The sequence below is a fragment of the Nyctereutes procyonoides genome, unplaced genomic scaffold, assembly GCF_905146905.1.
Source record: "Nyctereutes procyonoides isolate TBG_1078 unplaced genomic scaffold, NYPRO_anot_genome, whole genome shotgun sequence".
NCBI lineage: Eukaryota > Metazoa > Chordata > Mammalia > Carnivora > Canidae > Nyctereutes > Nyctereutes procyonoides.
Window position 1 is genome coordinate 1544793 of NW_026575114.1, and position 26958 is coordinate 1571750.

The following is a 26958-nucleotide window of genomic DNA, read 5'->3' on the forward strand; positions in this document are numbered from 1 at the left end:
TGTCAGGAACCAGAGCTCAGCCGCCCAGGGCAAGCCGAAGAGCCTCTGGGGCTCCACTGAGGTGTTCACAAAGCCGCCTGGACTCAGTTTCTCCCCCCAAACAAAAGAGACACAGGCCCTCTTGCCTGAAGTTTCCCAGACAAGGCCCCCAAATGAGCAGGAACTATCCTGGTGGGCATCGGCTGCTCTGGATCTGCACCCCAGGCCCCGGACACAGCACACCCAGCAGCCCCAGGATGGAGAGAGACGGGCTCCTGGGTTGGAAGGGGGAACATGTGTGAGACTGAGCACCTGTGCACTGGGTGGGGCGTCCATGGAGGGGGGCAGGACCCACTGTCACCCGGGGACCCAGCGGGTGTTACAGAGTGTCACTACCTGGTTATAGAAGCTCGTTGCTGCCTGTCCCCAGCGGGAACTGGCAAGTCTTTCTCTGAAATCGAAGTGTGATCACATCAGTAAAATAGATGCGGTTTGGTGGGTGTGGACACGTACACGTGTGTGTAGCCAACTCCGCCTCCATCATGGACCATGTTGGTCACCCCAGACCAGAGGAGTCCAGGAGAACTTCCCACGGGGATGGGAAGGTCCCACATCTAACCATCTGGCTCGGTAGCCACGGCAGTCTTGGCAGGTGACACCGGAAAATCAAATTTCTCTTGTTTTGTTTTTTCACCTAATTGAAGTGTCCCAGGCTTGTGGGGAGTGGGAGCCATGGCTGGGGGGGTTGGGTGTTCCCTCAGTGCCTTCGCACAGCAGGTCTTCCAACACAATTCAGGAGGAGCCCCCACCGTGCTGTGTCCCCCCATGACTGCGCGAGGCTGAGTGCACGTATCCCCCCAGCAGCGTGGTGCCCTCATTCCCCAGCAGGTGCAAGCACCAGCTCCTCACCTGTGCTCCTGGGGTGCGGTCTCAGGTGGCTGTGGCCTGACGGCAGAGCTGGGAATGTCCGTGGGCAACCAGACGGTGGGCGTGTGGCTCTCTGTTGCTTGAACAGCTGATGGCAGCTGAGAGCTCAGGGCAATTTTCACCCTATGGATCAGCCCTGCTGTGCTCTGTCTGGCCCGTGGCAGGCACCTCATCTTCCTCCAAGCAGCCCCCTGGCTAACCCATCCATCCTGAGCCTGCAGGTTCTGTTCCCTGCGTTTCCGAAGCTCCACCCTATACCCACCGTTTCCCTGGCTGGTTTCACGCCCCTTCCCCGGGCGCATCTCCAAGTTCGGTGCTGTCCTGGCATCAAGCAGGGACCCGCTTCCTTCCAGGGGGTCAGGATTGCAGTAGCGTCCGCAAAGGAAAGAGCCGCGGGCACTCTGAGGAGGGCGGGCGCAGGGCCGCCCCCTCACTGGGCCTCCCCCCACCCCAGGTCCCTGGCCGTCGGGCCCCAGTACTCGTCCCTGGGCACTCAGCCCATCCTGTGCGCCAGCATCCCAGGCCTGGTACCCAAGCAGCTGCGCTTCTGCCGGAACTACGTGGAGATCATGCCCAGCGTGGCGGACGGCATGAAGATCAGCATCCAGGAGTGCCAGCACCAGTTCCGCGGGCGCCGCTGGAACTGCACCACAGTCAACAACAGCCTGGCCATCTTCGGCCCTGTGCTGGACAAAGGTACGCGAGACACCCTGCTCGGCCCTCGGTGCACATGGGGAGCGGGGGCAGGTGCTGCGGCCCAGGGGCTCCCCACTCTAAGGCAGGAGCTGCCTGTCTCCATCCAGCTCAGCGTGTCCCCTGCGCTCAGCCTGGGAGTGGCCTGTGCAGCCGTGGGCAGGGCGCAAAGAGCTCATTCTGGGGACGTCTCCACGCCTACTGTTCTGGGATCTCCTGGGGCGCCAGCGAGACAGCTCCATGCACACATTCCTCCTGCTTCCCCTTCACGGAGGGGACATGGTACCATCCAAGGGATGAGGGACGAGAGTAACCATCCCAGAGCACCCACAGGGGCTGGGCCTTCAGGGCGTCTCAGAGAGGAAATACAAAAAATAATGTTTTTTAAACACAGGGAGGGGAGGAGGAGAGGGGAGGGCAGAAGCCCTCTGGGGAAGTCACCCAGGGCCCTGGGGCAGAGGCTTATCTTAGGAAGGAATAGAAGACAGGGCTGGGCGTCGGTTCACTTTTGGTGATGAGCACATTTTCACCAAAGATAGTGCTTTGCACCATAATGACCATGTGCTGGTATCCCAACGTGTGCAAATCAGAGGGCAGCCGGCTCCGCGCCCCACAGGTCTGGCCACAGATGCTGTGCTCAGCGAGAACGCGGGGATGTGGGCTGTGCACTCTGGTGGCTGGGCCCCACCGAGGGCGCTGAGGGAGCGCAGCCCCTTTCACCCAGCCTGATGCCTTCAAGGTCGATTAATGCATGTGCAGCATCGTCAGCACCTCGCACCCCCCCCACACACACGTGAATAATATTCCAGGGTGTGCTTGGACCACCAGCGGCTGGCATGCAGTGTCAGTGGGCACCAGGTCATTCCCACCTGGCGGCTGTGGTCAGCGGTGCTGTGCTGCTGTGGCCCTTGGTGAACGATTCTCACCTGAATACCTGTTTTCATATCCTTAGGGTATATTCTTCATGGCGAATTGTTCCGTATAAGATTTTGGGAACCCCACTCTGCTGCGCATGGCTGGCACCATCTTATGCCCTGACAGCAATCCCAAGGGTTCCCGGCTCTCCACACCCTCACCATCACCTTACTTCTGCCTCTTTCCTTCTCACCCCAGTGGGCACTAAATGGTACCTCGTTGTGGTTCTTATTCACGTGTCCCCAATGGCTGGTGATGTCAAGTGCCTTTTCCTGAGCTGGCTGGTCATCCGTACTTCTTCTTTGGAGAAGCGTCTATTCAAGGTCTTTGCCCAATTTTTTAAAAAAATATATTTATTTATTTATTTATTTATTTATTTATTTATTTATTTATTTATTTATGAGAGAGAGAGAGCATGTATGGGGAGGGCCCAGGGGAGAGGCAGAGTTGGAGAGAATGTCAAGCAGAGTCACTGAGCACCAAGCCTGACTTGAGCTCTATCCCAGGACCCTGAGGTCATGATCTGAGCCAAGACCAGGAGTCAGATGCCCCATCAACTGCTCTACCCAGGCACTCTTGCCCAGTTCCTAATTGGGATGCTTGTCTTTTTGTTGTTGAGTTCTCAAAGTTCTTTATATATTCTGGACACTGAGTTCTTATCAGCTCCGTGATCTGCAAATATTTTCTTATGGTGGTCTTTTCCTTATTGTAACAGTGTCCCGGAATGCACAAGAGTCTTAGATTTTGGTGAAGTCCAATTTATCTATTGAAATGTCATTTTAAAGTAAGCATTGTCTCATCTGTTACAAAGATTTACACCTATGTTATCCTTTACGAGTTTTATAATTTGACCTTTCATCTTTAATCCTTGGTCCATGGCATATAAATGCTTGTGTACGGTGTGAGGGAGGGGTCCAACTTTGTTCTTTTGCATGTGGAAATCCGGTTATTCCAGGGCCATCTGTTGTTGGACAGATAGTTTCCCCCTCCTGGCGTGGTCCTGGCCCCCTTGTCAAAAATCAGCTGGCTGTGGATGTGTGGATTTATTTCTTGACTCTCCGTTTCATTCATTCCTTTGGTCTACATGCCCGTCCTCTTGCCATTTCCACACTGGTTTGATGGACGTAGGTCTGTAGTATGTTATGAAGTCAGGAAATGCAAATCAAATCCTCCATTCTGTTTTTCTTTTACAGGATCATCTGGGGTCCCTTGAATTTTAGGGTCAACTTCTCCAGGTCTGCGAAAAAGGCTTTGAGACTTTCATGGGCACTACATCCGGCCTGTAGATTATTGGGGGGGGGTATTGCCATTTTAAGACTATTAAGCCTCCTAATCTCTGAACATGAGATAAAATTCTCTTTATTTAGGTCTTCCCTGGTTTCTTCCAGCTACATTTTGTTCAGTGCATAAGCCTTGCACTTCCCTCGTGGACGTGTTCCTAAGGTTTTTTTTTTTTTATCCTTTTTGATGTTACTATAAATGAAACTGTTATCTTATTTTCCATTTTGTTTTTTTTAAATTTTTATTTATTTATGATAGTCACAGAAAGAGAAAGAGAGAGAGGCAGAGACATAGGCAGAGGGAGAAGCAGGCTCCATGCACCGGGAGCCCGATGTGGGATTCGATCCCGGGTCTCCAGGATCGCACCCTGGGCCAAAGGCAGGTGCCAAACCGCTGCGCCACCCAGGGATCCCTTATTTTCCATTTTGGACTGTCCATTGCTACTGTATAAAATATGACTAATGTCTGTGTTTTGATCATGAATCCTGCAACTTTGGTTAATATTTTGGTAGCTCTGAGAGGGTTTCTTGCAAGTTTCTTAGGATTTTCCATGTATAGGACCATGTAACCTATGAATGGTGACAGTTCTACTTCTTCCTGTGCAGTTAGCCTACCTTTGATTTCTTTTTGCCTACTTGCTCTACCCCTTCCAGCACCATGCTGCACAGAAGGGGTGAGAGTGGGCATCCTTGTTCCAGGTCTCAGGGAGAAACACTTCAGTCTTTCACCATCAAGTGAGAGGTCAGCTGTGGGTTTTCCATAACTGCCCTTTATCAGGTTGAGGAAATTCACTTCTAGTCTTCATCTGTTGAGCTTTTGTATCACAAAACGGTGTTGGATTATACCAAATGCTTTTTCTGCCCCAATTAAGATGCCCATGAGGTTTTGTTCCTTCGTTCTCTTAATGTGATGTGGTGTTATTGGTTGATTTTCCTCCACTGAAGCACCCGTGCATTCTTGGGATAAATCCCCATTGGTCATGGTCAATAATCCCTTTAACATGCTGGAGGATTTGGTGTGTGCGTATTTTGTTAGGGATTTCTGTGTCAATATTTACAAGGGGCATGGGTCTGCGGTTCTCTTTCCCTGCAGTAGTGTCTTTGTCTGGCTCTGGGATCAGGGCAACACGGGCCTCAGGGAATGAGTTAGGAAATGTCCCCTGCTTTCCTGCTTTTTGTAAGAGCTTGAGAAGTGTCGGTGTGGATTCTTTTTAATTGTTTGGTGGAATTCACCAGCGAAGCTTTGCTTTCTTGGAAGGCTTTACATTACTGATCCAATCATTCCTGGTTATAGGTCTGCTCAGATGTTCTATTTCTTCTTAAGTCAGTTCTGGTATGTATGTGTGTCTAGGAAGGCATCCATCTCATCCAAGTCAATGGTTCACTTTGGAAGGATAGTCTTGCCAGAGGTAGAATTCTTGGTTGACAGTGTTTTCCTTCAGTATGTGAAACATATCATCCCACTGCCTTCTGACTCTAGTTTCTGATGAGAAATTGGTGGTTAATCTCATGCAGAACCCTTCATATGTGACAAGATGCTCCTCTCTTGCTGCTTTAGAGATTCTCTTTGTCTCTGTATTTTGATAGTCAATTAAAATATATCTCAGTGTGGATCTCTCTATGTTGATCCAACTTGAAGTTCATTGAGCTTCCTGGAAATACTGGTTCAAGGCCTTCATCAAATTTGGGACTTCTTGGCTGTTGTCTCTTCAAATATTTTTTCTGTCCCTTTCTCTCTATCCTCCCCTGGGACTCCTGCAATACACTGTTTGTTGCTACAGAGGATAGTGTCCAACAGGTCCGTTCAATTTTTTTCATCCTCTTTTCTTTCTGCTCCTCGGATTGCATAATTGCAATAGAACTGTCTTCAAGGTCACTGATTCTTTCCCCTGCCTACTCAGCTATGCTGTTGAAAACCTCTAGTAAATATCCTGCTTCAAGTAACCATACTTGTCAGCGCCACAATTTCTATTTGGTTGTTTTTGTAATTTCTATCTCTTTACCAATATTCTCTCTTTGTTGAGACTTTGTTCTCCTGGTTTCTTTTATCCCTTTGGGCATATTTAGGACATTGATTCAGAGTCTTTGTCTGGTATATTCAATATTTGTGCTTCCTTGGGATACTTGCTGTTAATTTCCCTTTTCTGTGAATGGCCCACACTTTCTTGTGTCTTTGCATGCCTTGTAATTTTTTGTTGGAATCTGCACCTTTTGATTATTATAAGATGGTTACTCAGAGAATCAAATTCTTTCCCCTCCTTGGAGTTTGGTGTGCTTACTGTGGATTGTAGTTGCTTGTTTATTCAGTGACTTGTCTTTACTTTGTGGTCAGCTAGTGGTTTGGCAAAAAATTTTCCTTAATGTCTTGGAGGAAAAAAGAAAAGAAAACAAAGCAAAGGAAGAAGACTCCTCTGGTTTTTGCAGATTGGCTGTGTTGTGCTGGCTTTCGACATGAGCTCATCTGCTCACAGCCCCGTCTTAGCCCTCGCTGCCTGCCTGTACTGAGCCTGAAGATCAGCTGTGAGTGAAAGCTTATGGTCCCTCCTTAACCCCATGTTATACCCTTGGTGTGTACATCGCTTTAGCTCTCTTGGTACACAGGAGCTCTTCAAACACTTCCTTCCCCAAGGCAGCTATCCCCAGCACTTTCCCCCCAGGTGGTCACTATGTCTGTTGTCCACCCCAACTGTAATTTTTTGCCCCACATGGCAGGAGCTCATCAATCTGATTTTCAGTGTTTTCCAGGAGTACTGCTTGGCCACTGTTCCACCTGAGAGAATTCTGAGGTAGGCATCAGTTTTTCAGGGAACCCCCAGACAGGCCAAATAGACAAAATTCTTGAGGAGCAACATCCACTCTGCTTCTTCTGGAACCAGCCACCCATGTGGGAACAATGCACACTGCTGCCTCCAGTGTTCCCTGTGCCAGGGAGGGTGGTGCTGTGACCAAGTGAAAGTGCCTCAAAGCTCTCTCACATTGTCAGAGACACTTTTGTCTTGATTCAGCATTTGCTTGATTGCTAAAAACCTTGAACTCCTTTCCAGGGCTCTGACAGTTTCTGCTCCATTCTTTCCATATTTCTGTGGAGGGAGGGGATCTTGGAGCTCCTCACTCTGATGTTTTGCTGATGCCATTCCATACCCCCTTTTCCAAACTGGCCTCAGAGGTCATACAGTGCCACGTTCTGTTAGTGGAGGCACTTATGAAGGTCCACTTGGGTTCTGAGGTCGGAGACCGAGACCCACGCCTCAGTGGCATATAGAGGTCCCTAGGGAGATAAGAATGAAGGATGGAACATGCAGTGGTGTAGTTGCCTCTGGAATGAAGAGGAAGGAAGGACAAGCAATGCTGGGAGGAAGCTACACTGGGCCCAGAAACCACTGGTGTGCGTGGAGGGGAGGACAGCTGAGGGGGGCCCTGAGCAGGCAACCAAGCATTGCATGGAGGGTTGGTGGTGCCAGATTGCATTTGTTCAAGGTCCTGAGGCTCCCTTACTTCAGGTGGTCATGGCCATGCCAAGGGGCCATGCAGGGAAGAGAGGGGGATCACACTATGTGGCTTTGACTGGTGAGTCAGCCAGCTTCCTGGAGTGTCAGCGTCCCTGTCTATAAAATGGGAGACTAATTGCCACTCAGCTGACTTCACAGAGTTGTTGCTGGTTGAGGTAATTACATGGTCGTCCTCACAGGGACAGCGGCTGCCATGTGTGGAGGAGTTAGGGTCACAAGACACTGTGATATTCCAGCTGTATGAGGGCCTGTGTGTGTGTGTGTGGATTTGTGTGGTGGGTGGGTGTACATGTGTGGTATATGCATATGTGGGCATGCATATGTGCATCTGTGAGCACACAGGTACATGAGTGAATCTACACACATATGTGTATGTGTGTGTAGGTGCCTGTGCACATGTGAACATATGTGTGTGGTATGGTTGCCACACCCACTGCTGTGCTGTGGCCAGTGGATGCATATCCAGTAGGCCCCTGGACACCCCTGCTCCCTGAGATAGAAAAGAATGTCAGGGATTTCAGGAAGCAGACAGGAATCTGACCTACCTGCAACAGCTGCCAACTGGGTGGTGAGGAAGGCAGTCTACCTAGGAGGTAGGGAAGGAAGGTGGGTTTCTTTCAGAGCTCTCTTCTACCCCATGGTCTGTTCTCTGCCTGGTCAGCGGTACAGTTGGAAATCAGGAAGTGTGAGTCCTCCAACTTTGCTCCACTTTTTCAAGACTGTCGTGACTGTCCACAACCCCTTACCTTCCCGTATGGATTTTAGGATCAGCCTGTCAGTTTCTGCCAAAACAAAAGCTCACATCATTACAGAGTGCGTTGAATCTGCAGATCACCTTGGGGAATTTTGCCATCTTGATATTAAGCCACCCAATCCATGAATGTGGGATGTCTTTCCATGTATTGAGGCTTTCTTCAGTTTCTTTCAATGACAGTGGGCAATTTCCAGCGTACAAACCAGTGTACAAAACCTTCTTTTGCTAAATTTAGGCCAAAGTATCTTACTCTTTTTGATGCTGTTGTCAGTGGAATTGTTTCCTTAATCTTATTTTTGGATTGTTCATTGCTGGTGCATAGAAAAGCATAATTGGTTTTGGATCTCGGCCTCATGGTCTGTAACGTTGCTGAAGGTTTAGCAGTTCTGATGGATGTTCTGTGTATTCCATAGGATTTTCATATCCTTGGCTAATGGGAACAGTTTTCCTTCTTCCCTCCAATCTGAATACCCTTTCTTTTCTTGCTCCTTGCCCTGGTCAGAGCCTCTGGGACATTATTGGGTGGCAGTGAGCAAAACAGGCACCCCTGATTTTCTCCTGATGTCAGGAGTGGCTTTCCATCTTTCATCACTGGGTATCCTGTTCTTAACTTTTAAAAATCCAGGTATGAAGATCCTCACTCACATCAATGAAACACATGGGAGAGTTTTTGTTTGTTTGTTTTTGTTTTTGGAGAGTTTTAATATAATGTGTCTCTCAATTCTTTGAGGTTTTTTTTTTTTTCTGAATTGTAAGTGACAAAAGTCACATAGTGATCTATTAACAAAACATTTAAAAAATATGTCAGCTCGTGGCTTGGTTGGGTCCTCCTTTCACTCTGGAAAACAAGGAGCTGGATGAGGTACCCAATTTGCACAGAGCGCCACAGAGCTCCAATGGCCTCATTGTTATCAACATGGCCTGGAAGCCTAGGAATCCCCTCCTGGGACAAGTGGGATATGGTGGTTGTAGGGGTACAGGCAGAGAGGAAGGGAGAATGCCTTGGAACCATGTATGCTGTCCAAAGATCCTGGCCCATTTCTACGCACCCCCCTCCCTTGGAGACCCCTAGGGTGAGCCATAGTTCCCACTGGGATGCAGCACTGCCCCCTCTGCCACATGCTCCATCCTTTTCCCACAAGTTCATACATCAGGTTACATCATCTGAGAGCCAAAACCACAGCCCTGCAGTTATGCTCAGACATGCCTGCAAGTTCCTCAATCAGGGTGGCCTCTGAGGGCCCTTGGCCTCTGCACCCACTCCCTGCTCTTCTGCTCTCCTGCATTACCACCACCCGCTGCCCAGGCCCTCTCCGGGGGGGCCTCTGCCACTCCCCACTGCTTCAGACATGGCTGTGGCACACAGACTTCCCTGCCCATCCAGAGCTGCCTGCCTCTGCACCCCGTCCTCACTGCCCCCCACAGTCTGAAACCACCTCAGTCCCTGAAAGCCTCCCTCTCTCCAGCTCCATCTTACCCTTTAGCCCTCTGCCAGGCCCCGGGGCTGCTCCGAGATTCTTGAGTCCTTCCCTACTGTCACTGTCCCAGGACATACACCAGGCCCTGCAGGGCATCTTCACCTCTGTTGTGGGTCCCCTGTCACACACAGCAGGTGCCCACACAGCACAAATGCAAGGCAGGTGCTAGGGCAGTGCCAATGAGTGCCCTGGCACATAGCTGGTGCTCCAGAAGGAGGTGCTGAGCAGATGAGGGCTTCCCAAGGGAGGTGGCCTCTGAGCTGGATCTCAAAAGTTTTTCTCTTTCTTTGGAACATGTTCACAGTGCTTTCTGGATGTGCTAAGTGTTTTGCACACGACAGGAACTTGAATCCTACCTAACATCCCTATGATGAACTGCTGCTCTGGTTGCAAGTGAGGACACGGAGAAGCAGTGCAAGGGCCAGGCCAGGACTCCTGGGTCCACTCCGGCCTGTGCTGAGAACACCTGACAGGGGTCTGGGATGAGAAGAGAGGAGCAGGGGAGCCCAGCGAGCAGGGACCCAAGGAGTAGACAAGCCTCTGGCTCCTGGGCTGTGGTCCCAGGGAGCTCCCTTCCTCCCCATGCACCCCCTTATTCCTTGAAAATCCATGTCCTGGCCCCTTTCCTGCACATATACCTATGTCCTCCTTGTCCCCTCCCCATGTCCCCTCCACACGTCCACTCCGCATAACTTCCATGACCCCCATGTCCCCTCCTCATGTCCAGGATCCTTTCTCTGCCCTGTGCTCCCTGTGTCCACTCCTGTCTGTCCCCTTCTACCATTTCTGCTGGATGAAAATCATCTCAGCCCCCAGGCCCTCACCACTTGGCTTTCATGGAAAAAGAAAGCCCCTTCACCCCCTCTCCCCCTCGCCCGCCGCAGGGCTGAGAAATGGCGGAATTCATTGTGGCCAGAGAGCTGAAAGGCCCTCTAGGAAGGAGCCGCCAGGTGCCCCAGGGAGAAGCCAGCTCTGGGAGGCCATTGTGGAGGCCCCTGCCTGCCCGCCTGGCCGCGCCTGTGGTAATCAATCTGATTGGATTAGGGTCAGGGCGACCCTAATCGTGTCAGAGGTCACCCCAGCTTTGTGGCAGGGTCCACGGGGCGCCTGGCCACCCCTGCTGAGGCGGCCTCTTGAACAGAGCTTAATGCTGCCCGGCCAGCCGAAGAGAGGGGCCCGGCCCTGTGTGGATGTGTGCAAGCGTGTGCATGTGTGTGTGAGCACGTGTGTGTGCCAGAGGCGGGGTCGTCCAGCCCGACCCCCGGAAGCTGCCCCTGCAGAGCATGGGGCTGGGAAGAGCTGCCCTCTGCCCGTGCTCCGGAAGGCCGCCACCCCGTGTAACTCGCGTCATAGGGCAGAAAGCATTTGAAGAATTTTGAGTGCAAGGTAGCTAGCTATCTGTTCCTCCAGGCAGGTCCCCAGGCCCCCAGGCACCTGAAGGGCCAGCCTGCCTGAGAGCTGGCCAACACCTCCTCTTGACCCTCAGGGAGGTGAGGGGGTGGGGAAGACGTGGGGCAAGCAAGGCTGGTCCCAAGGCTCAGTGCCCCAGTAGACGCCCGCTGCCAGCCTAGAGGAGGCCCAGGCAAGACAAGCCCCTGCAGGAGCTTGGGCCCCAGGGGCCCAGGCCCAGGCCAGGGAGCTTTGGGGCAGCCTATAGCTTCAGGAAGAGGGGAGGGAGGGCTTTGGGGCCTCTCCACCTGCACCCCAGCCTGCCTTGTCCACTCAGAGCCCCCGTGCAACAGGGCCGTATTCCCCAGGCTACCCCGGGGTCTCAGGGCTGGAGGGATGCTGGCCTGCCCCTCCACACCAGGGAGCAGGTGTCCCCACTACTGCTGGGAGAGGTGGGGGCAGGCGTGGCCTGGGAATCTACTAGCTCACCCTCTAGGGGCCTAGACTGACCCTCTCAGCATCAGGCCTGCTCAGTTCTCCTGGTCAGACTCCCCAAGCTCCTGGCAGGGTCTACCGGTGTCAGTCACGTTTCTCAGCAAGACTGTGCCCCCCCCCCATGGTGTCCTTCCTCCGCAGTCCCCTGCCTCTTCCTTGGTCAGCGTGCCCTCCTTCTTACCGGTCTCCCTGGGGGCCTGGGCCGGGGGAGGAGGTGCAAGGGTCACGTAGGTGGCCCCCTCCTGGAAAAGCCTCCCCCCTCCCCCCGCCCCCGCCAGGGTCCAGGACTCCAGGGGGTGGTCCGTCGGCTGCCCTGGGTGTCCGGAGCGCACGCAGGCACGCAGGCACGGGGCTGGGGCAGGCCGGCCAGGCCCCAGGGGGAGGTGGCCTCCCGAATCCAGGTTGCGACCCCTGACCCCCATCGGAAAGTGTTTCGGTTCTCCGTGGCTGGGGGCTTGCCGGTCTCCACGGCCTCCCCTGTATATCATTAACTCTGCCCGGCGGGGGGGGGGTGTAGAGGGGCCAGGAGGGACCCCGGCGCCTCCCCGCCGCGCCCGGCTCAGAACACAATGTCCCCACGACGAGGACAAGATTAAGCACAAGAGAAAGTGAAATGCTGCGGGCGATTCACACGCCCTCGGGAGTGCTGTGCCGCAGCGTGTGAATAGCGCGCTCCCCGCGCGCCTCGGGCCCCGGGCCGCGCATACCTCCCGGTTGCTATGACTGGCTGGCTATGGCCTAATCGCCGACCAGGGGGAAATTCATATAAAATATCACGGCCCATTGTGGGCCTAACGCGGCGTGACAGTGGCTCACAAAGCCAGATTCATTAGGCCCAGCAGGTAATCAGGACGCCGGCCGCGCCGCCGGCCGGGCGGTGTCAGGGGCCGCGGCCGCTGTGGGGCGCGGGCCGCATTCCGCGGTCAGGTGGCTCCTCCTTTGTGCCGGCGCGGCCGGGGGTTAACAAATGCCGTCGCAGGGCCCGCCCACCTCAGGGCCCCGGAAGGTGGATGTGCTGGGCGCGGGGCGGAGCTGGCCCCGGGCTCCTCCGCCCCGTGGGGCCACACGCTCCGTGTTGGGGCGTGGGGGGCGGGGGCAAGAGGCATCCCCTTCCCGAATGTTCTAGAGGAGCCTTCCAGGTCTTCCTGGCCAGAGAGGAGGGAGATGGGTGCATCTGCTCCAGCAGAGGGACAGCCCCCCCCCCTCACCTGCCAGGTGGGTAGAGCCCCCGGGGGTCCAGACAGGGAGACACCACCGTGGTTGTCGGCTGGGCCTGCTGTGTACTGGGGGCGCCACATGGTGGGAGCACCTCAGTTCTCTCCTAGGGCCACCAGCGATGCTCTGGGAACAGTAGGGCCAGGGGAGGCAGAGAGAAGCCTGACAGAGCTGCAGCCCGCCCTCTCAGCCAGCATCCTCACTAGGTACTGCGGTGATGGGCTGCACACCAGGAACCCCTGCCAGGGGGGCTCCACAGAGGCAGGACAGCATGCCCCCACACAGCACCCCCTCTGCAGACACGTAGGCGCACCCACCTCAGCGCCAGATCCTACCCCAAGGTCAGCACTGTCCAGAGGACAGACAGCCTGGGGTCCCAAGGTGCCTCAGCTGAGGGAGAGCAGGTCCTCTGCCACTGGTCAGCCAAGGAAAGGTTCCAATAGACAGGACCTGTGGCTCCCAGGAGAGCTCACACCCTACCCTGTCTTGGTCTAAGTCCCTGCCTGCCACCAGCTGACAGGAGACAGGCCCCTGAGTCCTAAAGGCAGGTGGCCAGGGCCCAGGCTTCATATAGGGGCCAGACGAAAGGTCTACAACCCATGGCAGGAGGGAGGGGATGTCAGAGACCCCCCAAGATGGTTCCCCATCAGATGTGCAAAGGCCTTCTGATGTGCAAAGATCAGAGCCCCCATGTTAGCCCCCACCACATCCTTCTGATAGGGAGAGGAAACTGAGCCCCGCATATTAGCTCCCCCAAGTACTCTGATGAAGGAGGTGTCAAAGTCCCCCATATTAGCCCTCCCACGTGCTTCTGATGGGGAAGGTGTCAGCCCTCATACTAGCCTCCTGATGTTCCTCTGATGAGGAGAGGTCAGAAACCCCCCCTATTCCTCTGTGCCCACTATATTCCTCTGACAGAGGAGGTGTCAGAGCCCACCATATTAGCCCCCCATGTCCCTCTGGTGGAGCGGGTGTCAGTACGCCTCATGTTAGCCCCCATGTCCCTCTGATGGAAGCGGCTGTCAGTACCTCCCGTGTTAGCCCCCCATGTTCCTCTGATTGGGCAGGTGTCAGAGCCCCCCGTGTTAGATCCCGTAGTCACCCCTCACATCCCTCTTAGAGAGGTGGTATCAGAAACCCCCTACCCCTCTCCTGAGTGGGTATCATTTGGGGCCTCCTACAGGCCTCCTGGATCTGGCCACTATTGAGGAGGGGGATGGGCCTGTGAGTCATGGTGCTCTGGGCTATGGTAGAGCCTGGGGGTTCAGTCCAGGGTTGCATCAGAATCACCTAGAGACCCTTTAGAGAAATAGGTATCCTTCCAAGAACTATGGCCGTGGGCCCAACATGTGTCTGGTGTGACATGCTGCCCGGGGTGTCTGCTGCTGGGGCAGCCCCTAGGCCCTCTTCCCCGCACAGCTTCCTGAGGGGCCCACCTGGGCAGACAGGAATTCCATCACATCAATCAGTGCTCACATCTGAACCACAGCCCCTTCCAGGAACTTCTCCTGCCAGAGGTCACTTGTGTTTCTCGGAAAGGCCACTGCAGCAGCCCCCTAGACGGATAGTCTCATCCCAGGAGCTTATGTAAAAGTCCCTATCCTTCTCATTCAGTGTTGGCCCTCACAGTCTTCCCCCAGAAGATGGGGCCCAGCCACCTCAAGGCTGCAGCCACCAAAACCAGTTTGGTGGAATCTCAGGACCCTTTGCTGGGGGTGTAGGAGCCTCTCCCTGGGCCCTATCTGGGCTCAGCATTACTGCTGTGGGCCAGTGCATGCTGGGGTGAGGGGGACTACAGGACCCATGGGAGTGGGAGAGAGAGAGGAGTGCCCTTCTTCTTCCTGGGCCGGTTCTCTCAGCAGCATTAAAAGGATTCGCCAGACTCAAGGCAGTGTGTCCTCTCGGTCTCTGCTGAAACAGCCTCCTGGATGGCCTCCCTGCAAGAAGGTCAGCTCCAGAGCAGAGGCTGCAGGCTTCTTGTCCACTAAGAACACGGTCAGTGCTCAATTAGCAGTTGCTGATCGCCAACTTCATGGTGAAATGTGAGAAGGTGAACTTTCTTCAACACAAAGTACCCAGAAAACATTCTTTTTGCATGTAAAAAGTTTTTTCTCTAAAATTATGCTATTTTTAATGTCTTATCCTCCCACAAAAAAGTAAAAGTAACAACAAGTGGTGATCCTAATTCAGTCCTCAAATGATCTCTCCTACTTGACAAGCCTGTGGAATTCAAATCTGGAAACAAGAATTTAAGATCCCTCAAATTTTTCTGAAACCCAAGGAGGCAAAGTTACTGCGGAAGCCCATCTCATGGGTGACACCTAAGGCTCCACTAGCCTAACTGTGATGGAGCACTGTGGGGTGCTCTCCCTGCCTTCTACCATACACCCAGCTCACACCACACAGGACTCCCTCAGCTGCTCCAGACTTTACTCATCCACCCATCTACCATCTATCCATCCATCCATCCATCCATCCATCCATCTATCCATCATATATCCCCACCCACCCATCCACCCACTCATCCATCAATCCACCTACATCTATCCACCTACATCATCTATCATCCATCCATCCATCCATCCATCCATCTATCCATCCATGTATCCACTTATCCACACATCCATCCATCCACTCATCTATCCCCCCATCGATACATCCAACCATCTACCCACCCATCCACCCACCTACTCATTCATCCAGCAGCCACTCACCCACTCATTCATCTACTCATCCATCCATCCCAATCCTGCCCCAGAGTTCACATTGCCAAGCTTCATTATATGTTACTATTTCTCCTACTCTATCTCTCATGAACTGTAAGGCAGGTGACTTAGCACAGCCCAAAGCCACGAACTTGATCCACAACAACGGAGCCTCTTACTAAAGACAGGATTCCCCTGGTTCACCCTCTTTCTTTCCAGTGCAGGAATTCTTTTTTTTTTTAGATGTATTTATTTATTCATGAGAGACACAGAGAGACAGAGACATAAGCAGGGGAAGAAGCAGGCTCCCTGTGGGGAGCCTGATGTGGGACTCGATCCCAGGACCCCAGGATCACGACCTGAGCCAAACCACTGAGCCACCTAGGCATCCCTCCATGCAAGGATTCTTTCCACCTGAGAGTGGGTCATCTAGGTTCTCCTTAATTAACAATTGGGTGGGTAGTTCCTTCACCTTTTGAAAGCCTGGGTTGTTAGAAATTTCATCAGATAGAGCAGCAATCCCCTTTCTTGCAGATTTATTAGCTTGGTTCTTGAGAATGGGCACCTTACATCTTACCCACCTCATATTCCTAGTTTTGAGCCTAGTATATAGCTCTTTACAGACTCTTAGATCCTGGATGGATGGATGGTGGATGGATGGGTAAATGGATGGATAAATGGATGGTAGATGGATAAATGGATGGTGGATGGATAAATGGATGGTGGATGGGTGGATGGATAGATGGATAAATGAATAGATGGTAGATGAATGGCAGGAAGGATAGATCATTGACATTTCACAGGAACTCAATAAATAATTGGTAATGAAACAATGTCAAGTTCCTGGCAAAGATGGCTTTCCCCGTGGAGAAGGCTTAACTCACAGAACGACTTTGTCACCAAATTTCCTTTCTCCTTCCTTTTCCCAGCCCCGACCTCAGTTCTGAAACTGTGACATTTTCCATATGCCTTATCCTCTCACAGGAAAGTGAGAATACCTGGCAGTCCTAATTCAGTCCTCAAATGATCCCTGGTACTTGACAAGCCCATGAAATCCAAGTCTGGAAACGAGATCGGTCCTGTTCCAGAGTTCTGAGACCCCGGGAGGCAAAGCCCATCTCACGGGTGTGGAGGAGAGTCCCGGGGCCAGCAGGGCGGTCTGAGCAGCTCCAAGGGCTCAGGCAGGTGGTGTCCCAGGGACTTGGCACACTGGCAGCACAGGCCCTTTGGCCACCATCCCAGACCTGTGTCCCCTCCTCCTCTCCTGACCTGCTGTAGCCCATGGCCAGTGACAGTGACAAAGGTGTTTCCAATCTCATTCCCAAGACACGGTTCCCTTCCCACGGTGGGATGGATCCCCTCTGGTTCCCTAGCTGCCTCTGTTGTGTAAACAGAAGCAGAAACCTGACAAAGCTGCTGTCGGTGGCTAAGAACTTTGCTGTGACTGGGGCGGCTGCCAGGGCTCCAGACCCCAGTCTGATCCTTGCTGTGCCCTCCCCGCCCACTGCCTCAGGGGAGCCCCATCCTACCTCCCCCAAAGCCTGAGGCTACTCCAGCCGGTCAGATAATGACCTTCTTCTTTCCAACACCGGTGGAAATCTGATAAAAGCAACAGGTTCTCTATCCAAAAACAACAACACAACCCCCCACACACAAGGTTTCTGACATGGCCTGTGATTCCTGCTTGGAGTGACGCTACCCCAAGATCCCTGGATGGAAAGCCCCAGTCCTGCAGGTGTCACCCGGGCATGCAGGGGGTCTTCCTCCTGCCCGACCTCAGCATGCACTTTTACTTTTTCTCTGGAAAGAACCGTGGACATACAGAGGCACTGCAGGAGTGATGCTGACTCCGTTTCCCCTCCCAGACCTCCCGCAAGGCTAAGAACCCACAGATCCAGCTGCATCCATTGAAGCAGAGATCCCTGGGTGTTAATTCCAGACTTCACCCTGATTTCACCTATTTTCCACCTGTTCAGGGTCCCCTCCTAGGTGTGTCTGCCTGGCCCTTGCCCCTTGTGCCCTCGAGACCAGGAGGAGATGGGTCAGGCCTCTGGGGTTTGCCTGACATTCCTTGACTCTGCTGGGAAGGCCTCCATGGGTGTCCTGGAGCACCTGCTCGAGGCACCTGCTGCCTGCCCACTGTGGGGCCCGCCGGCTAGGTGGGCCAGGCAGGGCATCTGCTATGCCAGGTCTCAGCTTCCCAAGCTGCGTGGAGGCCGTGTCTTCCACTTCCAAATGGACTTTCTTTGCCAGCACAACCCATCTCACACTTTTCTGGCCACAGGTCTTGTGGCGTTTCCTCAGACGCTTCTTCTCCTTCAGAGCAAGTTGAAGGCTACATGGTGTCCTCAGCCTTCGGACCTGGTGTGTGATGAGCCCCTTCTGCTCAGGGCAGGAGGGGAGATTGGGGCCCACAGGGGAGCCAACTGGGGCAAGCTGTGAGCAGGGCTGGACTGAGTTCTTCCTCCCAAGTTGAAGGCCTCCCCCACCACCCCAATCACGCCCTTCCCCTCGAGTGTGTCTGGCGGCCTGGCCTGTCTGCCTGAGCCTGATAAGCAGCAAGCCCTTGTTCAGGTAAGGGGCAAGGCCCCAGGCTCGCTGGCTCTCCCCCAATGTCACAGGAGGGTGGTGGGTGGTGGCCGGGGCATTCTTCCCCCAGGAGGAGTGGTTCTGGCCACCAGGGGCCTCAGGCAGCTTGAAGCAGCACTGGGCTGTGTGCACTGGGCTCCCCGAGTGCCTAGAACACCGGCTGCAGGAGAGGCCCCAGGCCAGCGCCAGCAGGGAGCCCCGTCTGGCTCCAAGGAGGAAGACAAAATAAAGGTGTGGCTCTGCTGGAGGGGAGGGACAGCAGGACAAGGTGCCTGGGTCCAGGCCACGCTGGCATTTATGCACAGAGACCTCAGACCTGCAGAAGGCAGCTCCGGGCCTGAGAACTGATGGGCTGTGGTACAGAGGAGAGTGAGGCAGAGCATCCAACATCTGGGGGAGCAGCTGTCTGCTGGCCTTCGGGGAAGGGACAGTGAAGGTTGCTGAGTGGGGAGGGGTGGAGAGCCAGCCCCACAGGCTCAGATCCTGCTGGGCCTCCCTGTCCCAACCCAGGGCTCCTGGAAACGCAGAATGAACAAGACACAGTCCCCACCTCAGGGAGCTTCCAGGCCAAGGAGGGGACTAATCAGGAGAGGGCACAGGTGAGAGCTTCCCCGGCCAGGCAGTGACCACACTTGGACAGCATGGCCAGACCCCAGCTGAAGAGCACACGGAGGAAACGGCAGGTGCACATGACCAGAGGAGAAACTGGAAGTCTCCCTAGGGGAGTGACAAAGGCTGACTGTGGCTGGAGGCCAGGGAGCAGCTGCCAGAGCTGGGGGGGCAGCAGGTGGGGGGGGGTCTATGCACAGGTCAGGCAAGGACACAGCCCCAGGAGCTCAGAGGGACCAGGCAAGACGCACTGGGCATGAAGCAAAGGGCTGTGCCCTCAGCCTTGTGTGATGTGTATGTGCACGTGTGCTTGCGTGTGTGCATAAGTCTGTGCATGCGTGCTTGCATGTGTGTGTTTGTGCATGCGTGCATGTGTTCTGCATATACATGTTTGTGTGCACATGTGTTACATGTGTTTGCATGTCTCTGTGTGTGTTTGCGTGTGTCCACATGTGTGTACGCATGTGTGCATTGCATGTGTGCAAACGTGTGTTGTGTGCATGTGTGCCCATGTGTTTGTGTGTGCGTTCATGCTCGTGCATGCACTGTGCCTGTGTGTTTGAGACGTATGACACACACATGTACATGGGGGAAAGCTGGAGGCAGGTGTGCAGGTCACATCCAGGAGCCTGTGATGGTACAGGTGACAGACGCTGAGGGCTGGACTCAAGGGCAGGGGAGGGGAGGAGGAAGGGGACAGTACTTGTGCGTTTTTCAGTGACAGGTATGTCGGCTCTTGGATGAGTCTGAGTGTGTGCTGCTGGCTGGAACTGTCTCGCCATTCCTCTGCCTCTACCTGCCTGGTGTCGGTGGTGAGCGAGCTTGAGGAAGCCAGGGGAATAGCCCACAGCCTCTGCTGGCAGCCTCTGCTCACTCCCCAAGATGAAGCCCACCTGCCCATCCCCCAGCCAAGACCAAAGCCACCAGGTGCTGATGTGGGCGGGGACACAATGGCACCCCACAATGGGAGCCACTGGGGGCCCCAGCACCATCCAGGCCTGCTGCCCGGGAGGGACGTGAGGACACAGCAGGGCACCCAGCCCATGCCCAGCATGGAAGGCCTGGAGGGGCCCATCCTCACACCTGTCCTGCTCCCTTCTCCCTCCTGCCGGCGCAGGAGAGGTGGGATGCAGGTCCCCATCAGGACAGCAGCAGAGATGCCCACAGGTGCACCGGACACCGGACACCAAGCCCAGGTTCAGCCCCAGGCCTGCTGAACTCCAGAGCCCGTGGCTTTTTATCTAGATTTTTAAATTCCTGCTCGCCAGCAGGTAAGCTCCCTGAGGCTTCCATGTTCCCTTCTGCAGAACTTGGCAAAGAGTGCATGTGCATATGGAGGAGTGAGGGAGGCCCATCTGCTCACGCAGGGTAACCCCATCCTCACCTTCCCCCCAGAGGGGGTCATTGCTGGGTCCCCTCCCTGGAAGGCTCACGCAGACCCAGGACGCACATGCACTCGTGTAGTCAGGGGAAGCCCAGCTGCAGACGTAGCCTCAGCAGAGCCCCCACAGCCTCCCCAGTGCCCCCTAGGCCTCTGTCTGCTCCTGGTCAGCCTCACCAGCTCCTGCTTCCCAAGCCCCACCCCTCCTGCATTGCCCTTCTGCAAAACCATGTCCCCACACTCAGTTTCCCCTCATGTGGAGGGAGGAGGCTGCATCTGGGGGCCCCAGCAGCCTCCAGACCAGCCCCCAGGGTCGGCAGCAGCCTGGATGCTACAGCCCTCAACATCTCCTGGTCCAGGAGCATGGGACCAGCATGGGGAAAAGGGTCCAGTGGAAGCACTGACCTCGAGGAGGTTCCAGAAAAAGTGGCCCTTCAGCTGGACCATGCAGGTCCCTGGAATTAGGGGTGGAAGATGGGAAACTGTGTGGGCAGAATGAGAGGCACAAGTGGGCAGTGTGCGGGCCAGGAACTGCCCCCAAGCAGGCCACAAGGCTGCTGGACACTTTCATCCTGGATGTCTGGGTTGGGGGTTTCTACCACGGGTTGTTTGGGCCCAAGAGGAAGGGGTCTTTAAATCTGCCTTTTCTCAGTGGATGATTTTGAGATTCATCCATGTCCCTCATTTTGTCCCCAATTAGACAGAATTCCACTTTACTGGTTTAACTGAGGTAAAACTGACACAGAACATTCAGTTTCAGGTGTACCACATACTGATTCGATACACGCACATATTGCAGGATGACCACTACAGTAAGTCGGGTTAGTACCCCTCCCACCATGTGCTTACAATGATTTTTCTCGCAGTGGGAGCTTCTGCATCACATCGGCAGAGCTGACTGATTTCATGCCACGGATTTTTATCCGTTCACCTGCTGATGTACATTTGGGAGCCCCGAGCCAAGCCCTCTGCTTCCTGGCCCCTGAAGCACCTGAGCTTCGTCGGGGGTGAAAACCTAGCTGAATGGCCAGTCACATGGGAGGGGTCTGGCTTCAAGAAGCTGTCAAACTGCTTTCCAAGCGGCAGCACCAATTTCCTTGCCCCCAGCAGTGTAGGGGGTTCAGGTTTTGCACGTCCTGGCCAGTGCTGGCTCTGATCTGACCCTTGGATTGCAGGGGTCCCTGTGTTTCCTCATGGAGACTGATACCCGGTCCCCCATCTGGGGCTCGTTGGCCCTGCCTGGCCACTGGGGAGACTGTAAGTCCAGCACCCACAACCACGCCAGGGACCCAGGCCCAGCACAGCAAAGGGCCATGATACCCTGGGGCCAGGTGCCACCCCCCTGCAGCCCTGCCGGGTCCTGCCAACTGGGTCGCCTCTCTCCGCAGCCACCCGGGAGTCTGCCTTTGTGCACGCCATCGCCTCGGCCGGCGTGGCCTTCGCTGTGACACGCTCATGTGCGGAGGGCTCCGCTGCCATCTGTGGCTGCAGCAGCCGCCACCAGGGCTCACCAGGTGAGGGCTGGAAGTGGGGAGGCTGCAGCGAGGACATCGAGTTTGGCAGCATGGTGTCCCGGGAATTTGCTGACGCACGGGAGAACCGGCCAGACGCCCGCTCCGCAATGAACCGCCACAACAATGAGGCCGGACGCCAGGTATGTTGTCGGCCCTTGGCTGGTCCTGGAGGTGCACGGGGAGTTGTCCATCAAGGCCGTGTGCCCCCAGGGGGTGGGGAAGGGGGCCATTGTACACCGGCCCTGTGGGGGCTGGGGGATGCACTCTCTGACCACATTCTTGAGGATCCTCAAGACATGGAAGATTTCTTTTTTTTTTTTTACATATAAATTTATTTTTTATTGGTGTTCAATTTGCCAACATATAGAATAACACCCAGTGCTCATCCTGTCAAGTGTCCCCCTCAGTGCCCGTCACCCATTCACCCCCACCACCGGCCCTCCTCCCCTTCCCCCACCCCTAGTTCGTTTCCCAGAGTTAGGAGTCTTTATGTTCTGTCTCCCTTTCTGATATTTCCCACACATTTCTTCTCCCTTCTCTTATATTCCCTTTCACTATTATTTACATTCCCCAAATGAATGAGAACATACACTGTCCGTCTCCGATTGACTTATTTCACTCAGCATAATACCCTCCAGTTCCACCCACGTTGAAGCAAATGGTGGGTATTTGTTGTTTCTAATGGCTGAGGAATATTCCATTGTATACATAGACCACATCTTCTTTATCCATTCATCTTCCGATGGACACTGAGGCTCCTTCCACAGTTTGGCTATTGTAGACATGGCTGCTAGAAACATCGGGGTGCAGGTGTCCCGGCGTTTCCCTGCATCTGTATCTTTGGGGTAAATCCCCAACAGTGCAATTGCTGGGTCCTAGGGCAGGTCTATTTTTAACTCTTTGAGGAACCTCCACACAGTTTTCCAGAGTGGCTGCACCAGTTCACATTCCCACCAACAGTGTAAGAGGGTTCCCCTTTCTCCACATCCTCTCAACATTTGTTATTTCTGGTCTTCTTAATTTTCCGCATTCTCACTGGTGTGAGGTGGTATCTCATTGTGGTTTTGATTTGTATTCCCCTGATGGCCAGTGATGTGGAGCATTACCTCATGTGCTTGTTGGCCATGTCTATGTCTTCCTCTGTGAGATTTATCTTCATGTCTTTTGCCCATTTCATGATTGGATTGTTTGTTTCTCTGGTGGTGAGTTTCATGAGTTGTTTATAGATCTTGGATACTAGCCCTTTATCTGATAGGTCATTTGCAAATATCTTCTCCCATTCTGTAGGTTGTCTTTGACTTATCTTGATGGTATCTTTTGCTGTGCAAAAGCTTCTTAACTTGATGAAGTCCCAATAGTTCATTTTTGCTTTTGTTTCTTTTGCCTTCGTGGATGTATCTTGCAAGAAGTTACTGCGGCCAAGTTCAAAAAGGGTGTTGCCTGTGTTCTCCTCTAGGATTTTGATGGAATCTTGTCTCACATTTAGATCTTTCATCCATTTTCACTTTATCTTTGTGTATGGTGAAAGAGAGTGGTCTAGTTTCATTCTTCTGCACGTAGATATCCAATTTTCCCAGCACCATTTATTGAAGAGTGGATAGTCTTTCCAGTGGATAGTCTTTCCTCCTTTATCGAATATTAGTTGACCATAAAGTTGAGGGTCCACTTATGGATTCTCTATTCTGTTCCATTGATCTATGTGTCTGTTTTTGTGCCAGTACCACACTGTCTTGATGACCACAGCTTTGTAGTACAACCTGAAATCTGGCATTGTGATGCCCCCAGCTATGGTTTTCTTTTTTAATATTCCCCTGGCTATTCGGGGTCTTTTCTGATTCCACACAAATCCTAAAATAATTTGTTCTATCTCTCGGGAGAAAGTCCATGGTATTTTGATAGGGATTGCATTAAACGTGTAAATTGCCCTGGGTAACATTGACATTTTCACAATATTAATTCTGCCAATCCATGAGCATGGAATATTTTTCCATTTCTTTATGTCTTCCTCAATTTCTTTCAGAAGTGTTCTGTAGTTTTTAGGGTACAGATCCTTTACCTCCTTCGTTAGGTTTATTCCTAGGTATCTTATGCTTTTGGGTGCAATGGTAAATGGGATTGACTCCTTAATTTCTCTTTCTTCAGTCTCATTGTTAGTGTCTAGAAATGCCACTGACTTCTGGGCATTGATTTTGTATCCTGCCACACTGCCAAATTGCTGTACGAATTCTAGCAATCTTGGGGTGGAGTCTATGTAAAGTATCATGTAATCTGCGAAGGGGGAGAGTTTGACTTCTTCTTTGCCAATTTGAATGCCTTTAATTCTTTTTGTTGTCTGATTGCTGAGGCTAGGACTTCCAGTACTATGTTGAATAGCAGTGGTGAGAGTGGACATCCCTGTCTTGTTCCTGATCTTAGGGGAAAGGCCCCCAGTGCTTCCCCATTGAGAATGATATTTGCTGTGGGATTTTCGTAGATGGCTTTTAAGATGTCGAGGAATGTTCCCTCTATCCCTACACTCTGAAGAGTTTTGATCAGGAATGGATGCTGTATTTTGTCAAATGCTTTCTCTGCATCTAATGAGAGGATCATATGGTTCTTGGTTTTTCTCTTGCTGATATGATGAATCACATTGATTGTTTTATGAGTGCTGAACCAGCTTGAATCCGGGAATAAATCCTACTTGGTCATGGTGAATAATCTTAATGTACTGTTGGATCCTATTGGCTACTATCTTACTGAGAATTTTTGCATCCATGTTCATCAGGGATATTGGTCTATAATTCTCCTTTTTGGTGGGGTCTTTGTCTGGTTTTGGAATTAAGGTGATGCTGGCCTCATAGAAGGAGTTTGGAAGTACTCCATCTCTTTCTATCTTTCCGAACAGCTTTAGTAGAATAGGTATGGTTTCTTCTTTAAACATTTGATATAATTCCCCTGGGAACCATCTGGCCCTAGACTTTTCTGTCTTGGGAGGTTTTTGATAACTGTTTCCATTTCCTCCCTGGTTATTGGCCTGTTCAGGTTTTCTATTTCTTCCTGTTCCAGTTTTGGTAGTTTGTAGTTTTCCAGTAATGCGTCCATTTCTTCTAGATTGCCTAATTTATTGGCGTATAGCTGTTCATAATATGTTTTTAAAATCGTTTGTATTTCCTTGGTGTTGGTAGTGATCGCTCTTTTCTCATTCATGATTTTATTAAATTGAGTCTTCTCTCTCTTCTTGTTAATAAGGCTGGCTAATGGTTTATCTATCTTATTAATTCTTTCAAAGAACCAACTCCTGGTTTTGTTGATCTGTTCCACAGTTCTTCTGGTCTCTATTTCATTGAGTTCTGCTCGACTCTCTTCTTCTGCTGGGTGTAGGATCTATTTGCTGTTTTTTCTCTAGCTCCTTTATGTGTAAGGTTAGCTTTTGTATTTGAGTTCTTTCCAGTTTTTGTATGGTGCTTGTACTGCGATGTATTTCCCCCTCAGGACTGCTTTTGCTGTATCCCAAAGATTTTGAATGGTTGTATCTTCATTCTCATTAGTTTCCATGAATCTTTTTAATTCTTCCCTCATTTCCTTGTTGACCCTTTCATCTTTTAGCAGGATGGTCCTTAATCTCCATGTGTTTGAAATCCTTCCCAACTTCTTCTTGTGATTTAGTTCTAATTTCAAGGCGTTATGGTCTGAGAATACGCAGGGGACGATCCCAATCTTTTGGTATCTGTTAGGACCGATTTGTGACCCAGTATGTGGTCTATTCTGGAGAAAGTTCCATGCGCATTTGAGAAGAATTTGTATTCAGTTGCATTTGTATGTAAAGTTCTGTATATATCTGTGAAATCCATCTGGTCCAGTGTATCATTTAAAGCTCTTGTTTCTTTGGGGATGTTGTGCTTAGAAGACCGATCGACTGTAGAAAGCGCTAGATTGAAGTCACCAAGTATAAGTGTATTATTATCTAAGTATGTCTTAACTTTGGTTATTAATTGATTGATATATTTGGCAGCTCCCACATTCAGGGCATAAATATTGATGATTGTGTCCTATCATCAATATAGATAGATCCTTTAAGTATGATATAGTGTCCCTCTTAATCTGTTACTACAGTGTTCGGGATAAACTTTAGTTTATATGATATAAGGATGGCTACCCCTGCTTTCTTTTGAGGACCATTTGAATGGTACATGGTTCTCCAACCTTTTGTTTTCAGGCTGTAGGTGTCCTTCTGTCTAAAATGAGTCTCTTGTAGACAGCAAATAGATGGGTCCTGCTTTTTTATCCAGTCTGAAACCCTGCACCTTTTGATGGGGTCATTAAGCCCATTCATGTTCAGAGTTACTATTGAAAGATATGAGTTTAGTGTCATCATGATACCTAATCAGTCCCTGTTTTTGTGGATTGTTCCATTGGACTTCCTCTTAAAGAGTAATTATAAGAGTCCCCCTTAAAATTTCTTGCAGAGCTGGTTTGGAGGTCACATATTCTTTCAGTTCCTGCCTGTCTTGGAAGCTCTTTATCTCTCCTATTCTGAATGAGAGCCTTGCTGGATAAAGTATTCTTGGCTGCATGTTCTTCTCATTTAGGACCCTGAATATATCCTGCAGCCCTTTCTGGGCTGCCAGGTATCTGTGGAGAGGTCTGCTGTTAATCTAATATTTCTCCGCATAAAACTTAGCGATTTCTTGTCTCTTGCTGCTTTAAGGATCTTCTCTTTATCTTTGGAATTTGCAAGCTTCACTATTAAATGTCGAGGTGTTGAGCGGTTTTTATTGATTTTAGGGGGGATCTCTCTATTTCCTGGATCTGAATGCCTGTTTCCCTTCCCAGATTAGGAAAGTTTTCAGCTATGACTTGTTCAAATACATATTCTGGACCTCTGGACCTTTCGGCACCCTTGGGTACCCCAATTAAATGCAGATTTTTCTTCCTCAGGCTGTCATTTATTTCCATTAATCTATCCTCATGATCTTTTAATTGTTTGTCTCTTTTTTCCTCAGTTTCCCTCTTTGCCATCAACTTGTCTTCTCTGTCACTCACTCGTTCTACCTTGTTAACCCTCGTCATTAGGACTTCTAGTTTGGATTGCATCTCATTTAATTGATTTTTAATTTCCACCTGATAGATTTAAATTCTGCAGTCATGAAGTCTCTTGAGTCCTTTATGCTTTTTTCTAGAGCCACCAGTAGCTTTATGATAGTGCTTCTGAATTGGCTTTCTGACATTGAATTGTAATCCAGATTTTGTAACTCTGTGGGAGATAGGACAGTTTCTGATTCTTTCTTTTGAGGTGAGTTTTTCCTTCTAGTCATTTTGCTCAGTGCAGAGTGGCCAAAAGCAAGTTGTACTTGATAGAGGCATTAATTCTTCTCACTGTAGCATTCCAGCTGTTCTCTCTTTAAATCTCAAGCCGAATTCGTAGGTTTTCAGGATGATTTGAAGGTTATCTAGGTAATTTGGTGGGGACAGGTTACTTGGGGACCCTACTCTTCTGCCATCCAGCCCTGCCTCCATGGAAGATTTCTGAGCAGGACGTGTGCCTCA

The 26958-nt window shown here is 51.7% G+C and overlaps 1 protein-coding gene across 1 annotated transcript in view; it reads left to right on the forward strand.

Moving 5' to 3' along the window:
• Positions 1-26958, forward strand: part of WNT3A (Wnt family member 3A) — a 44518-nt gene that overhangs the window by 12030 nt on the left and 5530 nt on the right. The window contains exons 2-3 of the mRNA XM_055333754.1: positions 1361-1602; positions 21307-21572. Of these exons, the coding sequence (XP_055189729.1) occupies positions 1361-1602; positions 21307-21572 (508 nt within the window). The remainder of the gene's footprint in view (positions 1-1360; positions 1603-21306; positions 21573-26958) is intronic.